Source organism: Phalangium opilio, unplaced genomic scaffold (assembly GCF_054372755.1).
Source record: "Phalangium opilio isolate 3A_F unplaced genomic scaffold, DU_Popi_V2 ptg000087l_1, whole genome shotgun sequence".
Lineage (NCBI taxonomy): Eukaryota > Metazoa > Arthropoda > Arachnida > Opiliones > Phalangiidae > Phalangium > Phalangium opilio.
In genome coordinates this window covers 5,273,661-5,300,405 of record NW_028324192.1, presented here as the reverse complement: position 1 = coordinate 5,300,405, position 26,745 = coordinate 5,273,661, and the positions used below count along the sequence as shown (strand labels likewise).

Below are 26,745 nucleotides of genomic sequence, written 5' to 3'. Positions count from 1 at the left end.
AAAGATAACCGACTAGAAAACCGATAATGGCGACAATTTTCAACTTTTTAAGCGAGTTATGGCTAGTGATAACTATCGCAGTGCTGATTCCGAGTCACTTTTTTCAAATTTGGTTGCTTAAATTCACTTTTACGAAAATTATTTACTATTTCTTTTCTCAACCACAACGCAAATTTCAATTGCCCAGCTGGGTGACGGTTTATGCGAGTACTCGGACTCGCTCTCGCAAATTGTTATCCTAGAAATTTGCGGGTATTCCAAAAGGCTAGTGACACTACTTGACGAGTCCATTTTCCCCTTACGCGAATCTTTATCTTTGAACTAAGCCTAGTCTAATTTTCGTCCATACTAGTCCATTTCTTCAGTAACATAGGGCACTCGATACTGCGCTTAGCATTAGTTACTAATTTTTAGTAATTAAAGGATTATTTTTAAATTACACTCTGTCAAATTTTTTATACTCGCATAGGACTCTATTAACAATATTTGACTTTTTTGAGGACTCGTGAGTCCTGGGAAACTGGCGAGTCCAGTTTTCTAATACTCTCAACCTAATAATCAGGACTCGCACGCACCTCTAGTTTAAGCGTAAAAATGGAGAGATCTTGTTTGACTAAGCCTAAAAATAGAAATAGTGGAGTTCGCTTTGCTCGCTCAAGAAATGTTTGATTTGAAAACAGTCCAATTCAAATGAATGTTTTGATTTAAAATCTTAGCAATTACTAAGCATTCTAAGCTTAGTTGAATTTCGCCCTAGATCTTATCAAGGTGACCTTTATGACAGGAAATATTTAAGCCTATCGATTGGGTGGTCTTGATTACGACAGAAACTTTTAAAATATCCTTCATGATAGAAAATAATTATGAAATTAAAATCTGTCATCTCTGAAAAACTTTAGGTGAAATCAAACCTTGAATGAAAAGTGGCATCGGATATCTCGCGATTCCCCTGGTGCTAAGAAGTCAAATTAAAATCTAACTTAATTTAGTCATAAAGCGAGCGACAACTTATCGACCAGCTTAACCCTTCGTGAAAATTTAAATCGGCTAAAGTTTAATTTGACCAGGTGCGGAGTTCCCGAGGCATCCACCACTTTTCGTTCAGGGATTTGGAAAATAGGGGGAATAAGTCAGGGATTTGGAAAATAGGGGGGATAAGTCAGGGATTTGGAAAATAGGGGGAATAAGTCAGGGATTTGGAAAATAGGGGGGAATAAGTCAGAGATTTGGAAAATAGGGGGGAATAAGTCAGGGATTTGGAAAATAGGGGGGAATAAGTCAGGGATTTGGAAAATAGGGGGGAATAAGTCAGGGATTTGGAAAATAGGGGGGAATAAGTCAGGGATTTGGAAAATAGGGGGGAATAAGTCAGGGATTTGGAAAATAGGGGGGGAATAAGTCAGGGATTTGGAAAATAGGGGGAATAAGTCAGGGATTTGGAAAATAGGGGGAATAAGTCAGGGATTTGGAAAATAGGGGGAATAAGTCGGGGATTTGGAAAATAGGGGGAATAAGTCGGGGATTTGGAAAATAGGGCAGGCCCGTAGCCAGAAAAGTTACGCAGAGGGGGCAGTATCTTTCTGTGAGGGGGCATGGAAAATGGAATTTTTTTGTAGAATAACATAAATATCAAAATGTCAGACAATAAATATTTCCGCAGGTATTCCATTATTGACACTCATTTAACATTTGAAAATCAAACTTTTTTTAAAAAGTTTAAAAAAAAAATAAATTGTTAATAAACAATTCTAAATCTAAATTTCTAGTCAGATCTTTTTCGTAGGCTAGGGAAGTTAAGTTTCACTTTCTTTCAAGTGACATAGCTCGTCGTTAAAGTGAAAATACGCGATTAGGGCAAGAAAAGCTTGCCTCGCAACTTCGCAAGTCGCTGTTGTCTGTACCCCGAGGGGCGGTCATTCATTAACACCCGTACGCTACCCGTGAAATCCAACTTAAAGGGACTGTAAAGATGTCGGCGGTCCGTTGAATTTTTTTCAAAAAAAACCCACCCGACCCATCCTCCCCTCTCTTGTGATTGGTTGAATGCCGCCCTGCTTCGGCGTTTCCCCAGTACTGACCCGCGAGAGTCCGAGACCCCCGCTGCGTTTGCTAGAAGGAAAGACTTTCGTTTTGCTCACCCCCCGGGGATTGTGACGTCACTAACGACGTTTTCAAAAAAAAATTCCAACGGTCCACCGACTTCTTTAGAGACCCTTTAAGAAATCCGAAATCAATGCTGATTTTAAAATCAAATAAAAAATCCGAAATCAGCAACGAAATCATAAAATCAGGATAAAAACACAAAATCAACTAAGAAATCACGAAATCAACAGCGAAATCACAAAATCAGTAAAGAAATCGTGAAATCCATTACGAAATCCAAAATCCAAAGAAATCACAAAATCCGACGAAATCAAGGTGAAAATCTCAAAATCCTAGGAAATCACCTAAAAAATCTCAAAATCCAGCGAAATCAATGGAAATATCGCAAAATCCGTCGAAATAACGAGAAAAATAGCAAAATCCGACGGAATCATGGGAAAAATCTCAAAATTCGATGAAATTCATTGGATTTTATCGAATTCAGAAATCAAACGAAATCCGACGAAAACAAACGGAATCCGAAGAAATCAAATTGGATTTCGAAATCCCGAACACTTTTTCCAAAACGCCCGACCCCTCGCTGTACCCCGACATAATATTTTGGTCCTGGATGACAAAACCAGCGATATATATCAAGGATAACGACAAAAAGCTAAAAATTCCAGTGCATCAGGGATACATATCAAAAGTGAATTTAAAACATACAAATGAATCAGGGATATATCAAGTAAAAAAATTCAAGTGTATCAGGAATATACACAGATAAAGACAATAAAGTCTAAAACATGTTGATATACATTCTAAATAGTTTTAATATTTGTGTAAGGGGGCATTCGAAAATTTTGAGGGGGCATTTAGGGGCAAACCGAAATCTTATTTGAGGGGGCAGGATATATTTTTGAGGGGGCATTGCCCCCTGGTGCCCCCCGTGGCTACGGGCCTGAAATAGGGGGAATAAGTCGGGGATTTGGAAAATAGGGGGAATAAGTCGGGGATTTAAAGTTTTTTCCTTAAAAGTCTGGGATATGTCATGGATTTCGCTTGGTATATCAAACCATTATTGCTTCGAGCAATGTTAAATAACGGCCAGGTGTGACCACGAAGTGGGCTCTGGTAAACACGTACTTAAAATGGGCGGGGATATTTTTGGAAAAATATGGTCAGGGATCTTCAATATAAAAATTTCGTCCAAACCCTGTAAGGTGGTTACGTTGCTTAAATAATAAATTTAATTTTTCTTTATAGCATTTACGACAAAAACCACCACCTGGTTTCCATCGACAGCGGCCTTATCGAAAAAGATAAGGTGGTTTTTGGTAGTGGTTTTGTTAAACCAATTTATGACGATGATCCGTCGATTGAAGGTAATATTACAACTATCCAAAGCGTAAGTTCGTAAGATATGTTCACTATTAGTTTGTCACTGGTTACAAACTAGAGCTTGTTTAAAAGTGACTGAGGTAGGTCGTAGATTCAGGGTAAAGCGATATACGCCTGCTCAGGCGCTGTGAAAGGCTTAATACAGGAGAAGATGGACTGCAAAATTAACTCCGATTGTAGGACTACAATCCTCGCTTCCGTCGTTCTTGAGCCGCGAGTCTCTAGCATTGCGAACTTGTATAGGGAGTGTCATACTTACGGAACATATCTTATAAACTTACGATAGTATATATACTCGCTTGTTTTCATTTACATTAATTGAATCGATGATTGCGTAATAAGCTTTGTAGAGGGGTTGCTTTAAACGCTTGAGGCGTATAGTAGCGGCCCTCTCCCGCTAATAGGATGACTTAGTTTACAGACACTCCCCAAGTTGCGTTAATTGCCAAGCTGAATTTATTGGTAATTGATCATACTTCCTCTAATTGATAATAATTTACCATAGGAGGAATTGCGACGCTGGACCTCGGTCCAATTGTGGAATGGTTCATAACCTCATATGATGGCGGTGAAAATGCCATCATTGGGATTACCAGTTGTAAGTATTTGAAGAGGTCATATTTCCTTTCACGCATTCCAATGACAATACAATGATTAATAAATAATTTTCCTTCTTTTATAGCGTGCGCTCAATACGCACTGGTTACGCCGATGGAAATGTACGCTCCGTATATGGATGCGATGAAACAAAAAATCTATCTAGCCAAACTAGTCATTGAGTTCGTTACTTCGGAACCGGAGTCAGACTACTCGGAACTCTTAAATCATATTCAGACTCGCACGCCACCTCAAGGTTTAGAACCATTTACGGAAGAGTCACTTCTACGTCATTCGCAGTTCATTATTGATCAAGTTGTTGATCTTGATGCAACTCGTAATCAATCGCACGAAGCACTTCTGGAAACGGAGGCTCTCAAGAACTTCGTTAATTTGGCTGGAGCATATGTTGATAAAAAACGGTCAGTTGTCATTTGTTTATTTTATTTACATTTACAATCGATCGTGATCGATTGAATCGCTCTACGATATCGGGGGTCGGGATCGATTGAATCGCTCGACGATATCGGGGGTCGGGATCGATTGAATCGCTCGACGATATCGGGGGTCGGGATCGATTGAATCGCTCGACGATATCGGGGGTCGGGATCGATTGAATCGCTCGACGATATCGGGGGTCGGGATCGATTGAATCGCTCGACGATATCGGGGGTCGGGATCGATTGAAACGCTCGACGATATCGGGGGGTCGGGATCGATCGAAACGCTCGACGATATCGGGGGGTCGGGATCGATCGAAACGCTCGACGATATCGGGGGGTCGGGATCGATCGAAACGCTCGACGATATCGGGGGGTCGGGATCGATCGAAACGCTCGACGATATCGGGGGGTCGGGATCGATCGAAACGCTCGACGATATCGGGGGGTCGGGATCGATCGAAACGCTCGACGATATCGGGGGGTCGGGATCGATCGAAACGCTCGACGATATCGGGGGTCGGGATCGATCGAAACGCTCGACGATATCGGGGGTCGGGATCGATCGAAACGCTCGACGATATCGGGGGTCGGGATCGATCGAAACGCTCGACGATATCGGGGGGTCGGGATCGATCGAATCGCTCGACGATATCGGGGGTCGGGATCGATCGAATCGCTCGACGATATCGGGGGGTCGGGATCGATCGAAACGCTCGACGATATCGGGGGGTCGGGATCGATCGAAACGCTCGACGATATCGGGGGGTCGGGATCGATCGAAACGCTCGACGATATCGGGGGGTCGGGATCGATCGAAACGCTCGACGATATCGGGGGGTCGGGATCGATCGAAACGCTCGACGATATCGGGGGGTCGGGATCGATCAAAACGCTCAACGATATCGGGGGTCGGGATCGATCGAAACGCTCGACGATATCGCGGGGTCGGGATCGATCGAAACGCTCGACGATATCGGGGGGTCGGGATCGATCGAAACGCTCGACGATATCGGGGGGTCGGGATCGATCGAAACGCTCGACGATATCGGGGGGTCGGGATCGATCGAAACGCTCGACGATATCGGGGGGTCGGGATCGATCGAAACGCTCGATGATATCGGGGGGTCGGGATCGATCGAAACGCTCGACGATATCGGGGGTCGGGATCGATTGAATCGCTCGACGATATCGGGGGTCGGGATCGATTGAATCGCTCGACGATATCGGGGGTCGGGATCGATTGAATCGCTCGACGATATCGGGGGTCGGGATCGATTGGATCGCTCGACGATATCGGGGGTCGGGATCGATTGGATCGCTCGACGATATCGGGGGTCGGGATCGATTGAAACGCTCGACGATATCGGGGGGTCGGGATCGATCGAAACGCTCGACGATATCGGGGGTCGGGATCGATTGAATCGCTCGACGATATCGGGGGTCGGGATCGATTGAATCGCTCGACGATATCGGGGGTCGGGATCGATTGAATCGCTCGACGATATCGGGGGTCGGGATCGATTGAATCGCTCGACGATATCGGGGGTCGGGATCGATTGAAACGCTCGACGATATCGGGGGGTCGGGATCGATCGAAACGCTCGACGATATCGGGGGGTCGGGATCGATCGAAACGCTCGACGATATCGGGGGGTCGGGATCGATCGAAACGCTCGACGATATCGGGGGGTCGGGATCGATCGAAACGCTCGACGATATCGGGGGGTCGGGATCGATCGAAACGCTCGACGATATCGGGGGTCGGGATCGATCGAAACGCTCGACGATATCGGGGGTCGGGATCGATCGAAACGCTCGACGATATCGGGGGGTCGGGATCGATCGAATCGCTCGACGATTTCGGGGGTCGGGATCGATCGAATCGCTCGACGATTTCGGGGGTCGGGATCGATCGAAACGCTCGACGATATCGGGGGGTCGGGATCGATTGAAACGCTCGACGATATCGGGGGGTCGGGATCGATCGAAACGCTCGACGATATCGGGGGGTCGGGATCGATCGAAACGCTCGACGATATCGGGGGGTCGGGATCGATTGAAACGCTCGACGATATCGGGGGGTCGGGATCGATCGAAACGCTCGACGATATCGGGGGGGTCGGGATCGATCGAAACGCTCGACGATATCGGGGGTCGGGATCGATCGAAACGCTCGACGATATCGGGGGGTCGGGATCGATCGAAACGCTCGACGCTATCGGGGGGTCGGGATCGATCGAAACGCTCGACGATATCGGGGGGTCGGGATCGATCGAAACGCTCGATGATATCGGGGGGTCGGGATCGATCGAATCGCTCGACGATATCGGGGGTCGGGATCGATCGAAACGCTCGACGATATCGGGGGGTCGGGATCGATCGAATCGCTCGACGATATCGGGGGGTCGGGATCGATCGAATCGCTCGACGATATCGGGGGTCGGGATCGATCGAAACGCTCGACGATATCGGGGGTCGGGATCGATCGAAACGCTCGACGATATCGGGGGTCGGGATCGAAACGCAGTCTTCTGCAAATATGTGCCTCCTCAAGGGCTGTGCATTGGATCGCGTTATTTTAGGGCGACTTGTAGGTTTTACAGGTCCGCATTTCCTACCTAGATGGCGCTGTTTGTCTGTTTTCGGGAATCCATTTACGTGGGCTTTCTCTTCGCAGTAAAATTTCGTAATCTTGACTAGGTCAAATGGAATTGACTAATTTAGATAAAATATCTAATTTACCTCATAAATGATCCATATTCCAATTACCGCTACCGTGATCCATATTTAAATCTGGATCGGCTCGCTAACGGATTTGCGTTTAATTTGCATTTGCCCTGGCACAGAATTAATACATTACAAGGGTTCATACAAGCCTGGAAAACAGGGAAAACCTGGAAAAATCAGGGAAATAAATAGTTGACAAAAACCTCTGGGAAATTAAGAATTTTTAGTAAAATTCAGGGAAATCAGGGAAATTTGCGTCAAACAGGGGCCGATTAATTAATCAAAATGTTCATAAACATCCCCTCCATAGGATTAACATTACACTATGCTATGGAGGCTCGTAACTCTGGTTGTTCTAGAGATACGGGGATGCCCTTTGAGTATGTGATAGTCCTATTTGCCCCCCATCCAACCATACTAAAAACTTGAGATTCGAGTAAAAAGGGGCCGAGTAATTAAGCAAAATGTTCATGGATTAACATTACACTAAACTTTGGAAGCTCATATAACTCTGGTTATATTAGAGATACGGCGATGTCCTTTGATTATGTTATAGTCCTATTTGCCCCCCTCCCCTCCTTCGTTAACATTTGCTCCATAGGATACTCCATATACGGGAAAACGTGGAAATCTCAGGGAAATTTGTTTTCCAAAAGTTGAAGTATGAACCCTGATTACTTAATAGCGTAGAGGAGGATATGGTCTAAATTTTTTATTGTTATTATTACGTGAGAATTTAATTTTGAATTTATTTGTCCCTTTGCGTTATAGTAAGAATAAGCGACCCAAAGTTCCCACGAAGAAGCCAGTTTCCAATACTCTGGCAACGACGACTCCTCTTGTTCGACACGTATTCGAAACCCTCTTTGCCGAACAGATTTCTCAAGATCCATCTCAGTCGACCAAGGTTGATTTGCGAAAGAAGCGGTGCATGATTTGCGAGGTGAGTGAACGCTTTTTTCTGTAGAATGGGGGAAAATCGGGCTTAAGTCAGGGATTTTCTAAAGCCATTGATGGGACAGAAGGTCAGGGACTTCGTTTGGGAAATTAAACAGCAGTGACCATGAAGTGGGCTTTGGTAATCACCTTTAAATGGTCAGGGATAAGCTGGAGGCGTCAGGGATTTTGTTTGGGAAATTTAACAATGCTTTGAGCTGCAGGTGTGACCATGAAGTAGGCTTTGGTAAACGCGTCCTTAATATGGCCAGGGAAAAGTCAGGGATTTTCGTTGTAAAAATTTCGTCTGAACCGAACCCTGGTTGTGTATGAAACCAGAAGTGTATAATACTTCGAGAGAAGTGTACCACCACAAATCGTGGTAAGAGTAACGTCATTCTTCCCAACATCGGATTATTTGGAGCAAGTAAACTAAACCGAATCAAATACGCGATAAATAGTTCCCTCATCATTACTCTATTAGCGTTTAACTATTTGGCAAGACGCGTGCATTTGCGCAAATTCTGTGTTTGGGATTTATTACCAAACAAATATGGAATTCACCTTGGCACGGTGCTATAGAGGCCCATCTGAAGTTTGATGAGCGGGAAAGCAAACAAAGAGGGCTCCAGCGCCCGGGAAGAACATGGTTCGTACGAGCCTGAATAACCTGGATAAGTCAGGGATATGGAAAATAGGGGAATATGTCAGGGATTTGAAACTTTTTCCTAAAAAGTCAGGGATTTCATTTGGTATATTAAGATATGCTTCGAGCGATACTAAATATGAGACAGGTGTGATGGCAGTGGGCTCTGGTAAACACCTTAAAATAGTCAGGGATATTTCCAAAATTTGGTCAGGGATAACCTGGAAGAGTAAGGGATTTTCAATGTAAAAATTTCGTACAAACCCTGAAGAATGACGGTACATAACTAAGGTGTTAAGAGGATAGAGAGTGTCACACTTCCTCTATTATCCCCTGCTGATGAAACCGACTTAAAAATAATTCCCTCGAAATATAAAATAGCGTCTAAAAATCTTATGTTATGAAAGCTAGTGCGTCTTGTAATTCTAAAAAGAAAACCAATTGGTGGGGAAGCTACTTTCGTATTGAAACCAAAGCTATGGTTTCAAATAGTGCAAACCACCTAGAATAATTAAATGGGATTTTGCCGACAGTTACCTCTGAAGAAATTGACAGCTGTGCGATTAATCCCTACATATTTACACAAAGGAATTTTATAATTCACTATAGTCTGTCAAACGAAAGAAGAGCCCTGAGAAATTTGTCCAAATTGGTGTCGCCACCATCGACCCCATAGTACTTTATCAACTTGTTTTGTTTTGTCAATAGTCGTCTGTAATATAGTCTGCTATAAACAGATAGGCTTAATCGCAATAGAACCAATAAATTTTGCTATATATATTTAATATGTTTATGTTTCATGATTTTACGATCATCGAGTATTAAAGAATAAAAAACTTAATTAACGACAAGACACCAGTTTTATCTTTGTTGAACTAGCATTGCAATATATTTTAATGACATAAGTTAAAGTACTTGTCCATGAGTAGTTCAGCATCAAAGCGTCTTCAGTCCACGTTTTCATCAGAGTCTTCGCTGTCTTCTTGCATATTAATTTTAACAGGTTCAATTGTGGTTTCGATGATGGGATCTTTTTCCCAATACTCATGCATTATATTCTCGACGTGCTCTATTGCCTTACGCCAATTCTCTGGTGTCACACCTTCAATGGCCCTCAATTTTGCATCTTTGACCGTCGAGAGTTTGAAACCAGAATTCTTCTTCGCAACGTCGTTCTTCACTTGTGCCCATATTAGTTCAATCGGGTTAAACTGGCAATGGTACGGTGGAATCCTCACTACCGTGTGACCTCTACTTTTAGCAACCTCGTCAATTTCGTACTTCAGGGTTCTGGACTTGTGACGCTTTATTATTTCATAAATTTCACATCGAGAATATAATGCATGAGTATTGGGAAAAAGATCCCATCATCGAAACCACAATTGAACCTCTTAAAATTAATATGCAAGAAGACAGCGAAGACTCTGATGAAAACGTGGACTGAAGACGCTTTGATGCTGAACTACTTAGCCTTATGGACAAATACTTTAACTTATGTCATTAAAATATATTGCAATGCTAGTTCAACAAAGATAAAACTGGTGTCTTGTCGGTTATTTAGTTTTTTATTCTTTAATACTCGATGATCGTAAAAAATCATGAAACATAAACATATTAAATATATATAGCAGAATTTATTGGTTCTATTGCGATTAAGCCTATCTGTTTATAGCAGACTATATTACAGACGACTATTGACAAAACAAAACAAGTTGATAAAGTACTATGGGGTCGATGGTGGCGACACCAATTTGGACAAATTTCTCAGGGCTCTTCTTTCGTTTGACAGACTATAATTAGGCTTGCCCAAGTGCGAAAACAGACACTAAGCATTAAATTATCCTTGATTACGTTTTGTTTCGGAAGACCTTTTTTTAACATTTTCGAATTCAATAAAAATATGAATGATTATGGCTTAATCTTGAATATAAACTGTTATGGGTTTAGAATAGGATGTTCTTAACAGCTATGGTTCACCTTTGTCTTAGGCTTAGCGTCCCATAGAAAAAGCATGGGGTTTTTGGTGGTCCACTCCATCGAATTACTTAAAAACTACAGCGAAGTTCCGTTTCGGAATAATTTTATATTAACGAGTACCTAGTTATTCAAGGTGTGCCTTTTCCAAGTTTCATCAAAATCAATTAAGTTTAAGTATGTTAATTTAAGCTATGTAGACATAAAAAACTTGGTCAAATTCAGTTACAAATGGTGACTTTGCGCAATGAACGAACCAACCACTTTCTCATAGATAGTTAAGATTACTTTATGCTCGTGTGTCTTTGCAGTTTTGCCAGCAACCCGACTGTGGTGAATGTGGGAATTGCAAGCAAATGACTAAATTTGGAGGTTCCGGTAAAAGCAAGCAAGCCTGCTTAAAGCGAAAGTGTGTATTGTTCTACATTATTTATTTCATTTAATACTTTACGGGTAGTGATTTTTAAATTTTGAGCCACGTACGGGTACTTCCCACTGGGGTCGGGAATCCGTTTTTTTCGGGTATTTGAAAAATTCCCACTGGGGTCGGATACCCTGTTTTTTTCGGGTATTTGAAAAATTGCCACTGTGGTCGGATACCGGTTTTTTTTCCGGGTATTTGAAAAATTGCCACTGTGGTCGGGTACTCGGTTTTTTTTTACGGGTACTTGAAAAATTTCCTTTTGGAGTCCGGTACCCGGATTTTTCACGGGTCCTTGAACAATTAGGCCTGGCCAAAGTGCCAATTGTTAGATGCTTTTATACGTCGGGTATTTATCAGGTCAAAACAGTATTTGTGGAAAAATACAGTAGTAAAAAGTATAGATTTAAGTTTATATATCCCCTCCCTCTTGAGTACCCGATTGACTTAAAGCAAAGCGCGGGTCCAGCGGATCCCCTACAAGTTGACTTTCCTTACGAACTCCAGTTTTGGCTTGGCGAAGGCAGGAGGCATTTGTGGGCGGGATTTATAAGTGCACTTATAAATCCCTCCCTCGTAGTCTTTGCTAAGCCAAAACTGGAGTACAGGAGGAAAGTTACCTTGTACGGGTAATGGGCGGTACTCGCGCGGGGGGGGGGTTCTATTTATTCGCTAGTGTGGCAATCTTATAGAACGAGATACAATTTACATAAATCATTAGGTGTCCGAACATGACAATAGCGGACGAAGACGAAGTCTAAGATGAATATTGCAATGGAAGTAGTGATAATGAAGAGCAAAGTCGCAAATTGCCACCTGCAGTAAGTATTTTGTTGAGAAAGTAATTGTTGGAGTTTAGATTTGTTTGTGTTGAAGGGTCTGTAAGCAAGGCATCGGAGGGTTTTCTAAATATTATTTGAAAAACGTCACAGGCACGTGACTGGGGAAAGGGTGGTTCGAAGAATTGGCGCTGCAATCTCGCGGAAACAAGGACTAAGCGTCCAGTCTCATACTTCCGTTGAGTCTTTGTATCTTCGCGTCACGTCACTCACGTGGTGCCTGTGAATTTTTTCAAATAGTTTTTTCCCATCCTTCCACGCTTGCTTTACAGACGCTTTAAAAACTAATTAAACATTACTTTTAAAATTTTTAGAGCCCCACAAAGAAGAAAAATGTCAAGGAGAAAAAGGTGATTCCTAATTTGTAAATCTTCATATTCTATTGACGTCGAACTGTAACTTTTTTATTGCCTAATTATTTTAAGCGTAAAGGTACTGTTAAACCCATTGGCAAGCCCAAATTTGTGACGAAATCCAAAAGGAAGTTCTATTCGCGGATCAATGTACGAGGAGAAATTGTTAGTATGATTACATTAATTTTACAGGGTTGCCATGGGGTCAGGGGAAACCTGGAAAGTCAGGGAATTTAAAAATGGGCCGGAAAAGTCGGGGAATATTAAAAATTTGTCTTTATTCAAAGAGTTATGAAAGTTTCTCCTCATCCTCTATTAACATAGAAAACTCTAGAGCAATCCTTAAAAATGCTGTCTAGAATTGTTTCTGCAAAGTAAATGCTCTCTCAAAAAATCTCTTAGACTGTTATTTATAGTTAAAATGTTTCTTAATCATTTTGGTGCAACAAATACATTGGAAAACTTAATGTAGGTCGAGTTTATTTAATTATAAGCGCTTAAAACGTGCTGTAAACATTCACACTTTCTGTGACGTCAAAAAGCTCTTCCCTGATTGATTAGTTCCTGTAGGTGGTACTTTGTGTCTCAGTTTAGTTTACATGCCGTCAACAACCAAAGGCAGGGAATTATTAATAAAGTGTGCTTTTTGTTTTTATATCTATATAATTTTGTTCAAGTAAGAACTTTTTTTAAAATGGATTGTACAGAAGGAATCATCAGGCGGGTAAAAATTATTTGAAAAACCTCAGACACGTGGTTCAAAGAAACTTAGTTTGTTTCATTTTGAAAACTTGCGCTGCAGGGAATTGGCGCTGATATCTCGCGAAAAACACTTGAGTACGTGTCCAGATGGGAACTATGAAAATTTATAAATTAACAGATAGCGCCTTTGTTGAAAGTTGTAAATGATTTTCGTCTTGTTTTATTAAGCCATATTGATTTAACAAAATGTTCTTTGGACATTTTTTTCTCCCATATACCAGTATAAGAACCAAAAGCTTTTGTCGGGGATAGATTTAATTTTTGAAGTAGGAATGGAGAACAGAGTAATCTGGACGCGGCGTCAAAGTCCTCGGGAAAGGGGGGGGGGTTATGAAAGAAGAGGCGGGTCAGGGCGCATACCCTTACGAAAATAAATCGGTCTAAACATGGTCTATTCTTGCACTTTAAACGCTAAAAGACGTCTTATTTTGTTCTTGATTCGTCTAAGTTAAAAATAGGGATGATCGAAGGTTTATTTTAGGCTATTATAAGACCAATATAAGATAGGAAAGTAGAAAACATACTTCTCTAAACGCACTTAAAATGAGATAAAGACAAATATATTGTTATCAAGTAAATGTATTACTTCTAAAAAAACTGCCTTACTTTATTCCAAAAAAAAACCCAACCTCAAGACAAAAAGTAAGCTTTCTCCTATTGGCATTTTCATTCGTTTTGAAGTTCCCGCCACAAAATTTTCCCCCTAAGATCGACATCTAGCGGTCGCTAAAAAATCGGTATGCCGCCCCATGGTTATCTTCCTACCTATAGGCCTTTATTAATACAAGTCGGCTATGCCCAGATAAATCAGGCTCTCTAATAGAAATCTAGATTCTTTATAACCACTCTTTTTAAATATATCAGTTCATCTCGCGAATACTAGGCTAAACTATTCGCGGTTAATCGGGTGGTAACCCTAATATTCGCCAATAGTCAATACAAAGCAAGGAGAAAAACATTTAGAAGCTCCTAAATATCAAAATACCTCTCCTCATTGGTGGCCAAGTGTTTCTTAAAATTTTCCTAGGCACATGAGGGTAGTTTTTGATTGGAGACAAATAAAATTGGAATGATAATTTTTAAAATAAGGTGGGTCTCTCTTGTGCCTAGGACCTATATTTCTTTTGTCGAACTTTAACCGAAAAGTCAGGTCGGCATTCGACATTCGTATCGAATAGTGAAAATGGGCTTATCGAATAATTCGGTTCGGTATTCGATCGAATTATTCGATTGAAACGGTTAACCGCACGCCTCTACTTTTAAACTAATGGTAATACTAATGCATCTAAATTGGGCGCTAATTTCAGGACTTAATTTACATATTTCATCAGTGGGAGTAAGGTCAGAACGAAAAAGAGTAAACTTACAATCATAAATGATTTGATTTGGTTAATGTTCGTTGTTAAGGGGAATATTTTCCTTTTCAGCAGTGGTCTCCGTTGGAACATCTTTCCACTCAGTGTCGTTAGGGTTATGTTGATCATCTTCATCCTCATCTTCGGGATCATATTGAGCTTCTTTCTCACCATCCTTCAACGGCTTTTTTACTTTCTCGAGTTTTTTACGCTTCTTAATACTTCGAGTCTCTGTCTTCCTCTCCATGAATAGCGCTTTCAAACTAAAAAAAAACAAATATGTCACTTAGCCTTAGTTAATATTAGGCATGTGCGAGTGCTCGAAAAGGTTCGAGTACTCGATCGAGCCGAGTAGCCTAAATTGAGTTCCCAACCATCTCTCAAAAACCCTGGATGCGCGAAATCCTACCTTTTCGATCTGCAAGGGGTTTAAGTAAGCTTAATTCTTATTAGCTCTTGAAATGGTGTGACACAGAACCAGGTCCGATATATAAGACGACTTTTGATTGGCTCTTAGTTTGAGTTATTCGAAGCACGCATGATGCAAGGCAAAGAAATTATTCAATTATCCTACGGCGCCATTTTTCCCGCCGACAAAAAACTAAAGGCTGTTTGATACTTGTTTTTATTTATTTTCGTGATTCTGTCTTAGCAAACTTAGCATAAGGTTAAAGGCAATTAGTTCCTTCTGAAACTTGCTAGAATAATCAAAAGCCGTCTTATCTAAAAAGAAGAACATTTTTTAGGCTCGAAATCTGATTTTTGACTAAACCTGAAAGATCGAGAGCTCGCTAAGAAAAATCAAAGCTCGCCTTGAAGCTCGATAAGAAAAATCAAAGCTCGCCTTGAAGCTCGATAAGAAAAAGATTTCAAGGCTCGAAACTGAAAATCCAGCGCTCGCACACCCATAGTTAATATAGTGGTTAGACAGATCATATTTTAAATGAAACATCACTAGGCCTTGCCAGTTAAGCCTTGGTGAAGTTAGTGGTTAGACGGTCCTCAGACCACCTGACCCATGAATAGGCAACTGAAGCTAGATTTGCTTAGATCAACGCCTGACACTAGCGCTTTGGCGGCGGATGTTGGAAGTTTTTCACCAAACCCAAGTAAAATTCGCGCCATTTTGTTTTTTTGAGGAGTAGCTGTCTCCAGACTCCAGTCCATGAGTTTGGTGGTCTGAGGTTAGACAAGCTCGGTAGAGATCATATTTTAAATGAAACGTTTTATTTTAAACGTCACTAGGCCTTGCCAGTTAAGCCTTGGTGAAGTTAGTGGTTAGACCATTTATATGTACAAATATCTGGTTAGAGATTATATTTTAAAAGAAACGTCACTAGGCCTTGCCAGTTAAGCCTTGGTGAAGTTAGTGGTTAGACCATTTATATGTACAAATATCTGGTTAGAGATTATATTTTAAAAGAAACGTCACTAGGCCTTGCCAGTTAAGCCTTGGTGAAGTTAGTGGTTAGACCATTTATATGTACAAATATCTCGTTAGAGATCATATTTTAAATGAAACGTCACTAGGCCACGGATGTGTATTGTAGAAGGAGTTGAGACTAGGCCTCTAGGGCCTAGACATAAGCGTGCTAGTGTTCCACGCACAATTTTCGCGCATACCGAGCCAATGTAAACAATCTCTGACGTCACGTGTTTTAAAGAAGGCGTCCGTTTTCTTCTTTCCCGGCTTAATTCTTTGAATATCTTCCATATTATAATTAATATAAATAGAAATAATAGTAAAAATAAAAATTTAAATAAGATTTGCAAACCGTTGAGAAACTCCCGTCACTCGAACTCGATACACAAAAGACCGAGGCTTAACGTTCGTAGCTCGCGGCCATCTTTATTGTTTACATTGGCTCGCCTAGGTTTGGAGGGAGGGTCAAAATTCATACCCCCTTTTTATGGACAAATAGATCTAGCTTTTTTTAGTAGAGGGGAAGCTACGAGTCTCTACTCCTTCTACAATACAGCTCCGTGACTAGGCCTTGCCAGTTAAGCCTTGGTGAAGTTTGTGGTTAGATACGATTACTTACGGTATTTTGAATTTCGCAATTTTTGGAAATAATTTGGATTAGATAAACTACGTTTTCGCAGTCGGGTGTAGGGCAAGAATTATCCAAAAAATCCTGCGAAAATTAATATTTTTTTAAAGAGAAAAGTTTGATGTTGGTCGACCTCGTCAGACGTTTCCCTTACTTTTTCAGTTTTGCCCATTTCGTCTCGAACACGCCTCCAACATTGAAAATGATATTCCACGTGGCAATTTCCAGTGCAAAACAATTGGTAGCAACCTCTGATATTGGGGTCAGTGTTATAGATGTTTCTAGTGTAGGGACAAGAATTTAAACGACAAACTGCGTCAGGTTTCGGAGCGTAACGACACTTGTATATTAGCTCGAAAAGCTCTTCCTATAAAGAAATTATTTAGGATTATTGGAAGGCAATCGAGTCGACGCGACAAAAAGATGTTTTGGGTTAAAACGGAAACCAGATTGCCTGGCCCAATAGTATCAAAAGTATATAGATATAAAAACAAAAAGTACACTTCATTAACAATTCCCTGCCTTTGACTGTAGACGATATGTAAACTGAGAATCAAACTACCCTCCGCTCAACCGCCTACAGGAATTAACCAATTAGGGAAGACCTTTATGTCATAGATTTATAGAAAGTAGTACATGAAGCTAGCGATCCGAACGTTCATTTTTGGTACTATAGCTAGCATCTGCTATTTTACGAGCCTATAGTGGGGTGGCGTAGCGGTTAGCTCTTTCGCCTCGCAGAAAGAGGATCCCGGGTTCGATCCCGGACTGTGGCACCGGGTGAGAATCTGGGAAGAAATCCTTCCGCGTAGAGTTTGCAAGTTCTCTCCCCGCTTGTTAAAAGGAGTGAAAACCCGGATTCTCCTTTCCATCAAAAAGTTGCAGAGGTTAACGGTAATAGTTAGTGTTGGGCGCTGTAGGTTAGCTGTGGCATAGGGGCTAGCCACCACCCCTCTATGCATTGTAAAAGGACCCACCTGTAAACAAGCCACGGGTTTAGTGTGGAAATCCCTTCATAGACAAAGCCTAGATTATTATTATTATATTCACTGCTTTTTCCCTATGGTAGGTCGGGAAGGTAATCATACGCAGCTGAGGGGGCAACACTATTCTGGGATAAAGGAGGGCTGATCATATTACATGGCGCGAGCAAATTTCAATTAACGAAGTGTACTTTTCGTTTTTATATCTATATACTTTTGATAGTATTGACAGTTTCAGATTAAGTTACATTAGCCGCTAAATTATACAAATTAGGGCTCACCACAAAACGAATTTATAAAAATTAAGTCACTATGACCATAGGCGTAGAGTTCTATAGGCCCATGGGGCCCGAGCCCCCCCCAAAATTTTAGAAGTGGCCACGGGCCCCTCCAAAAATTTGTCATCAATAATACCGAAATCATGAAGATAGTGACCTCATAAAAATAATTTTTGCGTTTAACTGACTGCAAAAAACCATTAAAACCACTACAGAGCAGTGTTTTCCGAACAGAATAGTTTTATTTTGTTCTGTAAAATGTAAACAAAACGACAATAATAGTAGCCACATCGTTATCTACTTAGTTATTCTTACTTCAATAAATCTACTTATGTTATAATTGTAGTAGTGCAACATAAACAGAAAAATTGAAATTTAATTATGTTATAATTGTAAAACCCCGGTTCCGACAAGCTTTTGCTTTTCTTCTATGAATGTTGAAATAGGGGAGTGGGATTGAAAGCGTGAAATACTTGTCGACAGGTGTTAGGAATTTTAAAGCGAGTATTAAACCTTCCATTTTAAGGCTATATCATAGTCCTCTCTCTCTCGCTTGAAACAAAGAGCAAATGTGAAACAAGCAATGCTTAACCTTACTAGTTCAATTAAATGCAATGCCTAATCCTCTCATATTCACTCTCCCTTCAATGAGGAACAAAAAAATTTATACTGCCAGAGGCAGTACAAAGAAGGCAGTACAGAGATACTCCTACAATGCCACCGCCAACAGGGCATGCCATGCTAATGTCCACATCGTAGATGTACATCATACGATGTGGCTAAAAAGTGTAGTTACTAAGAGATTTTTTTTCCATTTCCTTGAAAAAGTGAGTTGACCGGTCAAGGCAGCAGCGGCTGGCAGCCCATCCTAACCAGATTGGCTGGTTTTCATGGTTTTCACGTCAATTAACGAGGAACATAATTCGGTTAGGCGGCTCCTTCGGATCCTTGTGATACTTCCGCTTCAAGAACCGATTTTCCAGGTACATAAATTAGGGAACTACTAAAAGACTGAATACTCTTCAGTTAAAACTATACACAATACCAAAGATTATTTGGGAGTAAGGCTCAACGATCTTATCAATCTGGGTAGCTTTTGTTTAGACTATTTAAGACGCCGTGTATCTGTTTTCTTAAGAGGATTTTTTTCTGTTCTCGCGGCTACGGCGACCCCAGCTGCTGGCGGCTCGGGAATTGGGATACCGCCGATACCTAGCCGAGGCTAAGCGTAGTTTTCGAGTCTACTATTATTCACAGAGCTATTTTTCAGTTGAAATTAAAAAAATTATAATATTTATTTGACTTATTAAATGACTCCAAATTTACGGAACTTGAGCTTTTAAACGTTTAATATAATATAACGACTAAGAAACGATACCGCAAATTTGCCTTCCGAGTTTTCAGGTTATGTCGACGGCGAAATCGAGTCGAGGTCCCATGCAAGAAAATAGTAATAGCTGTCGCCGATTGGTCTGGCATTAAAGAGACTATCTACGGTTAGGGGACTTATGATTGGTTAAAAGCTCTTTTAATCGTCTGTTTAGTTTTTACATCGGGAATGTCATGAAATCTATGGCCAAAGCTATGGAAAAGTGGGACTTACGCACTTTATGTGTGAAGCATAATCCACTTTTGGAATAGTGCGAAGAAATTGTAAGGCCAGGGATACTAGATGCTTTAAGAGGGATTCGAAGGGAGACGGAAAATGCGACAGAGTTATCGGCGTGTCATGCGCAGTACAGTCTACCGGACTTGTAGAATTTAGTGTAATTCATAGCTAAATCAAGGATGATGGCGGGAGGATGCGAAATCTGAGAGAAATAGGCGCGCTGTGGAACGGCTTAGGTCCGGTGGAACGCAAAAAATGGGGGAATACTCGGAATAGGAATTCAATTTGTCCTTGATAGGGAAAAACAAGACAGCGCGCATTATAGATCCCCATTAAAAACCCCTCTGCCGCAGTCTCGTCTGAACGTACGTGAAAAGCTCAAGGTGATAATCCCTCTTTAAACATCTAGTATCCCTGGTAAGGCGCGGCGCTGGTAAAACTCCATTTTCAAAATGTTTTTCGAAGCCCAAGTATAAATTAGTCTTATGGGTTAAGTCGCTCTCATGGTTTCCTAATTTGGTGATTTTCCCGGGTTTTGAAAGTGGTTTCGAAATTTTTGTAAGGAATTTTACATTCGCATTGCAATGCCAAATACGGATAAATTTGTTTTAAAACGGCCTAGATTATCTTTAGAGGAAAACATAATACATGGATATACTTAATAAATATACTATATAATGTAATATATATAAATAATAGAACTTAATATTCGTTAGGAATTTATATACATCATAGGCATGCATGATTGTTAACTCGTTAGTTAACGAACGTTTTGGCGTGTTAGTTAGAGACAATCAAACGCAAAATAGAAATTAAACAGGATGATATTTATTTGCATGGTTACATGGTGGTCACGTTTACGAGAAAAATCTCCTCTCGCCTTCCTCTCGGTTGAGCGTTCTCGATCGGTATCGATTGATTTTGTATTGAATAGGAAGGGTTGCCATCTAAGGAGTAACGCGGGTTTGGCGGGAATTTTAAATTTATCTTGGGAGCTAACATTCGGCTATTCCTGATTATTTAAGCTCCTGATTAATCGTACAAAAATAGAAAACTAATGAAATAAAAAAATGATACACTTTCGCAAAAATAAGTAAATTAAGTCCAACAATCTGACATTTGTTCATTTTGGTAAATATTAGAGTTCGCAACCTTAGGTTAGAAGGTAGTCTTTCAAATACGCAGGCTGTTGTCTGTGTCGCTTGGGACGAGGTGAATCAGCCCCAGTTTTATCCATATGTAGTTCGTTTTCGTCGTCAGAATCATCAGACATCTCGTGTGAATTATCAATGATCGCGAACCGTTTCAGTTTATCGACGGGAGCAGTGTTTCGATAGAATCGATTCGTTCTCTGATTTTCAGGTAAATCTTCAATAAGGTACCTGTCGTATTTCAATTTCTGTGATACCACATAAGGGCCTTTGTACTTTACTGCCATTTTTCGAGACGTTCCAGTACTTGGAGGTTCGCGCTCGACAAGAACTAGGTCGCCTGGCTCAAACGTAGGCGCCTTCGCACGTTTCGCATTATAGCGCTCTCTTTGCTTCTTCTGGTCCGTTCTAATTTCGTTAATAGCTTCTTCTCTGCGCTTTTCGATATCGTCGGTCTTATTTTCGCAAACAGCGGTTTCAATAAGATTATGTGTTGGACTTCGTGATTTATAATTTAATAGGATGGAGAATGGAGTCGTTTTCGTGGCGTGGTGGACAGTATTATTGATACCCCATTGTATTTGGTGTAAATGGGTATCCCAGTCTTTGTCATCTTCTCGCGTAGTCATGCTAGCGATGGCAGGGGTTAGTTGACGGTTTATCCGTTCGACTTGTCCATTACCACGCGGGGTTGCGGTGGAGTTCACCACGTGTGTAATGTTCGCTGCGTCACAGAGAGCCTTAAACGATTTGCCGGTATAGGATGTGCCCTGATCAGTGATCAGTCGTTGTGGGGAACCGAACATACCGATGATGTCTTCCAAGAAGTTTCGTGCTGCTGTCATTCCCGTGTCTCTGACAGCTCGTAGAATGGTAAATTTCGTGAAACCATCCACGGCTACTATGACGTATGTATTACCACGTAGACTTCGTATGAATGGACCAAGATGGTCCATATGAATCGTGTGGAAAGGCGCGCCTACTTTATCGATAGAATGTAACATTCCTGGCTTCTTTCCACTAGGGTATTTATGATAGAGACATTCTAAGCATCCCGCGATGTATCTTTTAACGTATCTCTTAAGGCGTGGAAACCAATAATATTCCAATATCTTTTTGCAAGTTTTTTCGACTCCGACGTGTCCTATATCATCATGAAAACTCTTGACGATTCTCCAGCGGGCATTACTGGGAACAACCCACAGGAGTTTTTCTTCATTGCTGTTGTTCAGCACGCGTTTGAATAGGCTTCCCCGTTGCAGGACATATTCTTTATGTAGTGCATCTTCTGCTTTGGTTGACCTGCTTGCGTTGTTCAGTTGCTGTTTTATGTCTTGTAACTTCTGGTCGGCAAACTGGGCAGCAACTAACCAATCGTCGTTGTTTATTTCAGTGTATAAAATCGTTATTCCGTTCGCTATTTCGATCTCGTTGGGTTCGTCAACCGGGGCTCGACTAAGAGCATCTACATGTCGCATGCGTTCACCTGGTCTATGTGTGACGGAGAAATCGTATTCTTGTAATTTTAGCCACCAGCGACCAATCCTTGGTACTAGGTGTTTCTTGGCTAATGTTCCTCTGACGGAATTGCAGTCGGTAACCACGGTGAATGTAATGCCAATAAGGTAGACTCGGAATTTTTCCAAACTCCAAACGACGGCTAAAGTCTCTAGTTCCGACGAATGGTATTTTGCTTCTTCTCGAGTATTTTTCCTACTCGCGAAGTAGATCGGGTGTAATTTCTCATCTCGGCCTTTTTGTAGTAAAATCGCGCCTACTCCAATTTGACTTGCGTCGGTGTGTACTTCAGTGTACGCGTTCGGGTCGTAAAGGTTCAGAGTAGGTCGTTCGGTTAGAAGCGTTTTCAACGCTTCAAATGATTCTTCTTGTCCCTTTTCCCAATTCCACTCTGTGTCTTTGCGTAACAGTTTCGATAGTGGTTCGGCAATTATGGAAAAGTCCTTTATGAACCGACGGAAATAACTTGCTAACCCCAAGAACCTTCGTACTTCGTGGACATTTTGCGGTCGTGGAAATCGACTTATACAGTCAATTTTTCTCTGGCCTGGTTTTATGCCGTATTCGTTAATTTCGAATCCCAAATAATTTATGGTGTTGTAGAGAAAGTAGCATTTCTTAAGGTTTAGCGTTAACTTTGCTTTGTGGAAGACCACCAATATCTCCCTCAAGTGTTTCAAGCCTTCATCTTGATCTTCCGATGGCAACAATACGTCGTCCATATACGCAAGGGCAATGGAATAACGCAATGGCCCTAAAACCGTATTCATCATACGTTGGAAGACGGCGGGTCCGTTAACCAACCCGAAGGGCATGCTCTGAAACTGATAGTGTCCGTCTGGCGTTACGAATGCCGTTTTATCTCGCGATTCTTTTCCAACTGGTATTTGGTAATACCCAGAAGTTAAGTCGAGACTTGTAAAATATTTGTTTCCTTTTAAACGTTCCAACTGATCATCAATTAATGGCAGCGGAAATGCATCTTTCTTTGTTATTCGATTCAGGGCACGATAGTCGATGCATAGGCGCTCATCTCCTGTTTTCTTTTTGACGATTAGAATTGGGCTTGCGTACGGAGAGTTTGATTCTTCGATAATTCCAGCAAATAGTAATTCTTTAATCTTCTGCCGGACGTTTTCTCTTTCGGCGTGAGAAAGACGGTACGGTCGATACGTTATTGGTTCTTTTGAAGTGAGTTCTATATTAAGCGTCGCTTTGTCGGTTAGCCCCAATTCGTTTAGATTTTCGGCGAAACAGCCTCGGTATTCGTTGATTAAGTCGCATAATTTGTGTTTGGTTTCACGGGTTACGTATGGTCCGGTGTTTATTTCGTCGATGCCAAATGGTCTTAACCAACGTTTCGTTTGCTGAATTGCTAAAACATCGTTGCACCCCTCTGTCGTTAATGGAATACAAGATACGGCTTGAGTCACCTTTTGGTTTGCTTTCATAACTAGGTGTTTTGCGGACATGTTAACGATGGGGACGTTCATTTTCCCCTCCTTATCAATTTGAAAGATTCCTCTTGGTACGCAGTATTCGCCTTCCGGGTAGAGTCGCATCTGACTTTCGATGTAAACATCGTGTTCTGTTCCTTTTATGTCAGTCCAAACGTCAATAAACCCAACGTGTTGCGAGGGTATGACTGTTGCGTCCTGCGCCCATAAATTTAACGGTGGAGGATCTAGTTCAGGTATTTTGATGTTTGTTAAGCAGTTATCTTCGGTTGATTCCAGTGTCTCTTCAAACAGGCGTAATGCATTGCCTCTCTTCACGATAGTGATGTGCGGTTGTTCAGTTAGTGGTTGACCTATGAGTAGGGGGATTTCTTGAACGTCGTCTTGAACCACCAATATGTCTGTTATCGCGGTAGCTTGATCTACCTTTATCTGGGCTTGTCTGATCACGCCAACGGGTTTAGTGCTCCCTTTTCCGGCATAACCTCCGATACAGCACCCATCAGTGTCATTTGCAATGTGGAGATTCATCTCTTTAGCTGTGCTTTCTCTTATAATCATACATTTACTGCCTTGGTCCACATACGATCGTATAGGGTGTCCGTTAAGCGTGGCATTCATGAAATATTTCTGATTACTTTCCGTGCTTGGTCTGGTATTTTCTACGTGATGTACCTGTTTCGGTCTTCGGCAATTTTTCGTTTCGTGTCCGGACAACGTGCAATTATCGCATCGTGGCTGCCTCTGTGGTTTAGGACAGAGTCGCGATATGTGTCCGTAATTAAAGCAATTGTAACACAAGGGGTATCCTTGCTCATTAAATTTCGGTTTATCTCTCCTGAACGAGATCGGTCGCGTTTCCACGTTCTCTTTCTTTTCCATTGTTTTCCCATTATTTTGGGCATTATGGTTCGAATAAACATTTCGTTGAACGAAATCTCTGTTATTACTGTTCTTAACTTCATAGGTATAGGTTTTCTTTGCATTATTATCGTTTGGTTTTGTCAACTGCAACCTTCCTTCTAATTGATGTATGCATTGTAATACTTCCGGCGGGCTCTTAAATTCTTTCATCGATAGCGCGGTTATATATTCTTTATTATTCAACCCTGTTATGATATACTCGATCATGTGTGACTCCGAATAACCGCATTGACGCAGCTTGGAAACCTTATCATGGTAATAAGTAGTGACGGTTTCTCCAGGTTTCCATGTTCTTGCCTCCATTTCTCGCTGTAGTTTCATAATACTTTTGGTTTCTGGGAACCACTTTTCGAGTAAGACCTTCCAATCGGCCCATGATTGGCTCATCGAATCCAAGGACTCATACCAGGTTTTGGCGCTTCCCTGTAATCGTGGTAACGCGTTGCTAATGATAGTTGAATCAGACCAATTGTAGGTTTGTGCTACGTCGTCAATCTTCTTTAGCCACATAGTCATATTTTGGTGTGGCGCACGTTCGGGATCAAACTCCGGAATAATTTTTCCCACGTCGCCCCAATGATGGTGTTGCACGTTTGCGTTATTCGCGCTGGCTGTCGTAGCTCCCCATGTACTTGAGTTTGCTCCTACGTTAGAATGGTTTGCCAACGCGGCGGCGATGCTAGCTTGGATCATCGTTTGCATTTGAGCCTGATTACCGAGAGTCGCAGCAACAGTTTGCTGTATAGTGGCCGTTATCGCATCTTGCATTGTTTTTTGAAATACCTCCGTTGTTACATAGGCTGGAGCACCAGTGCTAGGCCCATCTTCTCTTTCCTCGTTTCTGTTTCGTTCTCTCTCGTTGATATTCGTGTTCATCGTTTCGTCTCCTTCTTTATCGTTATCGAGTTCGTGAATTACAGTGTTATCGTTATCGTTTTCGTTATCTATCGTGTTATCGTTTTCGTTTTCGTTATCTATCGCGTTATCGTTTTCGTTTTCGTTATCTATCGCGTTATCGTTTTCGTTTTCGTTATCTATCGCGTTATCGTTTTCGTTTTCGTTATCTATCGCGTTATCGTTTTCGTTATCTATCGCGTTATCGTTTTCGTTATCGCTTTCGTTATCGTTTTCGTTATCTATTGCGTTATTTACCGTGTTCTCGTCATTGGACACGTTATCGGTTTCGTATTCTGTACTGTATGAGGTTCCACTACTATCTTCGCTAAATGAATCTTCGCATTCGTCGTTTACGGTTAACGCCCTTATTCCCGATAAGGCCAGCTCTTTATAATTAACACGAGTTTTCGTTTCGATCCTACTACTTCGTCGTAACGACGGGCTATCGTTATTTTCGTTAATTGATTCTCGTTGCATTAGACGTGAAATGTTCATAAACGTTACACGGCGTCTACGTTGGTTGTTGGCTATCCGAAGCCGAAAATGGCGCGACCACGTTTCGTATCGTTTCTTCGTTATGGTTTCGACGGTTCGTACATCGTTTGTAATAGTCGTGCTAGTACGCTTGAATGTCAATAACTGCGGCGAATCCCACTTCTGAGATGTTAACTCGTTAGTTAACGAACGTTTTGGCGTGTTAGTTAGAGACAATCAAACGCAAAATAGAAATTAAACAGGATGATATTTATTTGCATGGTTACATGGTGGTCACGTTTACGAGAAAAATCTCCTCTCGCCTTCCTCTCGGTTGAGCGTTCTCGATCGGTATCGATTGATTTTGTATTGAATAGGAAGGGTTGCCATCTAAGGAGTAACGCGGGTTTGGCGGGAATTTTAAATTTATCTTGGGAGCTAACATGATGCTATCTATGTATTGGTCCAGGCCGGTTGGGCCGGGCCCCACCAAACATTTACGAAACTCTACGCCTATGACTATGACCGCAATGAAATTACGCATTAAAGAGTTACTGCCATAATTTTCGTCATCCACAAACTTAAAATGGGAAAAAATCCTTGAAAAATCTAGTTTATTATGATATGTTTACTTTTGTATTTGGTTTATAAAATTGCTAAATTTTGTTTCGTTTGATGACGTAGTAAGGAGAAATTTTAACTTTAGATGTCGCTCACGTGATACTTGTTAGTGTCTCAGCGCCGCGTTAAGCCTATTTTATTCAGATTCGCGCGGCATTAGTAGACTAGAGAGTCTTGGGCGCTCGCGCTTGGCTTTTCCGCGAGATGCCTTGAGTGACGTAGCAAGGAGAAAAACCCGCCAAAAAT

At 41.5% G+C, this 26,745-nt stretch overlaps 2 protein-coding genes and 1 non-coding gene across 3 annotated transcripts in view; all 3 read left to right on the top strand.

Moving 5' to 3' along the window:
* Nucleotides 1–26,745, top strand: part of LOC149650485 (DNA (cytosine-5)-methyltransferase 1.S-like) — a 179,041-nt gene that overhangs the window by 689 nt on the left and 151,607 nt on the right. The window contains exons 3-7 of the mRNA XM_089849247.1: nucleotides 188–264; nucleotides 3,349–3,467; nucleotides 3,989–4,081; nucleotides 4,166–4,502; nucleotides 8,022–8,193. Coding sequence (XP_089705373.1) covers nucleotides 188–264; nucleotides 3,349–3,467; nucleotides 3,989–4,081; nucleotides 4,166–4,502; nucleotides 8,022–8,193 — 798 coding nt within the window. The remainder of the gene's footprint in view (nucleotides 1–187; nucleotides 265–3,348; nucleotides 3,468–3,988; nucleotides 4,082–4,165; nucleotides 4,503–8,021; nucleotides 8,194–26,745) is intronic.
* On the top strand, nucleotides 9,277–9,409 carry LOC149650501 (small Cajal body-specific RNA 14). The gene has a single exon (XR_016371626.1).
* The window catches only part of LOC149650492 (DNA (cytosine-5)-methyltransferase 1.S-like), a 120,572-nt gene continuing 105,818 nt past the window's right edge, over nucleotides 11,992–26,745 (top strand). The window contains exons 1-2 of the mRNA XM_089849302.1: nucleotides 11,992–12,104; nucleotides 12,381–12,584. The gene's annotated coding sequence lies outside the window, so the exon portion shown is untranslated. The remainder of the gene's footprint in view (nucleotides 12,105–12,380; nucleotides 12,585–26,745) is intronic.